This window comes from Wasmannia auropunctata, unplaced genomic scaffold (assembly GCF_000956235.1).
Source record: "Wasmannia auropunctata unplaced genomic scaffold, wasmannia.A_1.0 LD336074.1, whole genome shotgun sequence".
In the NCBI taxonomy this organism is placed as follows: Eukaryota; Metazoa; Arthropoda; class Insecta; order Hymenoptera; family Formicidae; genus Wasmannia; species Wasmannia auropunctata.
This window is the reverse complement of record NW_012026816.1, coordinates 4974173-4977252: the sequence shown is the minus strand read 5'-3', so window position 1 is coordinate 4977252 and position 3080 is coordinate 4974173. Positions and strand designations below refer to the sequence as shown.

The 3080-nt window shown below is 33.3% G+C and overlaps 1 protein-coding gene across 1 annotated transcript; it reads right to left on the bottom strand.

The window, feature by feature from the left end:
- Window positions 1–2008: 2008 nt before the first annotated feature.
- On the bottom strand, window positions 2009–3077 carry LOC105449814. Its single transcript, XM_011689194.1, has 2 exons — window positions 2534–3077; window positions 2009–2424 (listed from the first exon to the last, which is right to left on the bottom strand). Exons 1-2 carry the CDS (start codon window positions 3075–3077, stop codon window positions 2009–2011), a joined length of 960 nt encoding a protein of 319 aa, XP_011687496.1.
- Window positions 3078–3080: the final 3 nt, after the last annotated feature.

Genomic DNA, 3080 nt, shown 5'->3' with positions numbered 1-3080 from the left:
TTTAAATATGAAAAATTAATTTTTATATTAGAGAATAGAATTTTCAAAATTTTGTACATACATTTATAAAATTATGCTAATATTTTATTTAAAATTTAAAATCAAGAAACTAAAATTTAGCCAATTTTCAAATATTGCATTTCTTTGAACATGTTTAATGCAGATAAAAAAAATTGAATTATAAGTATAATATAGTTCAAATATATAATGTAAATATAAAAGAGATAAAGAAAAAAATGAGAAAAATTGATACTTACACTATTAGGTCGAATATGAAAATGTATTCTGTCTATTTCATTATTCCACATAACAACTTGAATTTTATGTTTACTGTTGTTGCTTAGTATAAATTTTAATAATCTGTAATGTTGAGCCTTGCTATCTTAGGTCCATCAATTTCTTCGAAGAATCCAATTATCTCTCTGAAATATCCCAGAAAAAAATGATTATATCTAAACAAATTAAATTATATCTCGGTAGATTAAATTATTGTTTGGCAATGCGCGATCTTGAATACAAAACCTCCGCGCGCAATATTGTCATTCGCGCATCAAAACTCGAATCGGCAAGTAATTCGTTTGCATTTCACTCCATCTATTATCATATTATTATCTATTGAAAGACGATTATTTCTTACGGACAATTACTTCGATTACCAATTAATTATCTTCCACGATTAACAACTATAACTTTCATGAGTATATTTATTAAAACAAATATTTCAAACAATTTATGAACACGTTACTTAATGAACGAAAAGATAGGAAATGGAATTTTTAAATATTGCATTATCGTGATATTTATCACATCTGTAAATGTTTCTTTTTTTTAACAAAATATTTAGTAAATTACAAAGTAAAGTGTCTGAATAAAAACAAATCCTTGTCTAATGTTGAGTTAAAAATTTGAAAAGCTATAACGTAATAATTTCTTATGAACTAAAAATAAAAATCATTTAAAAAAAAGTGTTACAATGATAGAAATCATTTACAAAAATAAATTTTTTATACTACCAGAAATACTACAATGTAAAAATTGTCTAATCTTCAGGTTTAAAAAAGTACAAATTTCATATACATGATTATAATTTTTTTAAATATCAAATCTAAAAATTATTTTTTTTGTAAAAAAATAACAATTTGTATAGATTTAATATGTATAGTTTTAATTAATACTTGATTTATTTATGTAAAAATGTACAAATTATTAAATTGATTATTGTTTTATGTTAATGCGGAATGATGCTGGGTTTCACTTTTTATGATAAATAACGAGAGCACACAAAACATGTCTTGCCTCTGAGAATCTTTATTCGCCATCTTGGCTCCTTCGCTCCTCGCGCAGATCACGCTGGCTAACAACCAATCACAAGTAAAGAGGGCACCGCAAGTAATTACATGAAAATGTGCATAAACATGCCTCCCGGCATTGAAAGAATATCTTTCAATCAAAATAAAATTTTAATTGAGTGGACTGTATTGATGAGTATAATCAGCATGACTGTAGTAAACATGACTAGGTGCATTGACTCTAGTGTTACTTAATTGACATAACAAATAATGTGAACTATAATTATAACATAATAATCCTTAAAAACAAACTTATGAATCTAGATGAAACGTTATCTATAAACTATATGAAGATACTGTAACGCAATATAATCCGAATTGAGATATAATACATAGGTACAGTTTTCAATAGGTAGCGGACAGAGTTTCGCGATAGTGATGTGTACAGTGCCCGTAGAAGTCTTCACGGTAGCTACTCGAACTACCTGGTCTCGTCCTGGACTAATGGATATTACGCGCCCCAATCGCCATTTGAATGGGGGGAGATTTTCTTCTTTGATTATTACCATCGTGCCTTCCTTTAGTTGTGGGAAGGGCCTTTTCCATTTTGTGCGCTGTTGTAGTTCCGACAAAAACTCCTTGCTCCATCTCCTCCAAAAATGCTGCTGCAGATTTTGGACCAGCTGCCATCTGGACAACCTGGACTCTGGCAAATGAGTCTAATCAGGATCGGCCACTGAATTTAAGGTCTTTCCAATTAAAAAGTGAGCGGGAGTAAGAGGAATGAGATCATTAGGATCCGTCGACATGGGAGTTAAAGGTCGCGAGTTTAATATTGCTTCTATCTGTGTAATCAACGTATAAAATTCCTCGAATGTCAGTGACGAATTGCTTGCAACACGTTTTAAGTGGTGTTTAGTGGACTTTATTCCAGCCTCCCACAAACCTCCGAAATGTGGAGAGGAGTAGGCCGGAATAAAGTGCCAATTGATGCCTATGTCATTGATGCATTCACTTAAGCTTGTTTGCTCCTTTAATAGGAATCGAGCTGGATCATTTAATTCGCGATTGGCACCAACGAAATTGGTGCCATTATCTGAATATACGTGAGCCGGTTTGCCTCGCCTAGATACGTCTGAGCGCCGAAATAAAGCATTCGGTAGTCAAGTCGGAGATCAGCTCTAAATGTATCGCCTTTGTAGCGAAACATATGAATAGGCAAATATAACATTTGTTCGTTTTACAGCCTCTGCCTTTCTTGTCCTTTATCAAGAAAGGACCACCGTAGTCAATCCCCGTGGCATGAAAAGATTGGGCTACCGACACCCGAGATTTAGGCAATTCGCCCATTAATGCTTGTGTTTGCTGTGGTCTGTTCCTGAAGCATTTTACGCATTCGTGAACAACCTTCTTTGCGAGATTTCTGCCACCGATTATCCAAAACTGTTCGCGTATGGATGCTAACAATGCTTGCGGTGCTGCATGTAGTAGTCGTATATGCTCTTCCATGAGAAGTAATTTAGTGAATCGATGGTTTGCTAACAGAACCACAGAATGCTTTTTATCATTAGAAAATTCTGAGTTTCTAAGCCTTCCTCCCACGCGTAAAAGACCTTCACTATCAAAAAAAGGATTAAGAGAGTTCAACTTCTTGACTGAAGCGATCATGTCTGTCTTATTGTTGCCTTGTAACTGGTTTGGAAAACATTCTTGCTGAGCTATCTTGATTAATGCCTTTAACGCTTCTCTTATTTCTATTGCTGAAAGCGCGTTTACTTTCCGCTCCATTTT

What these genes read in the sequence shown, in the direction of transcription:
- LOC105449814 (XM_011689194.1), bottom strand. Translation starts at nt 3,077, where the DNA reads ATGGAGCGGAAAGTAAACGCGCTTTCAGCAATAGAAATAAGAGAAGCG. An exon ending in GGACAAGAAAGGCAGAGGCT is followed by an intron (nt 2,425 to 2,533) that starts GTAAAACGAACA and finishes TTCGGCGCTCAG; the next exon opens with ACGTATCTAGGCGAGGCAAA.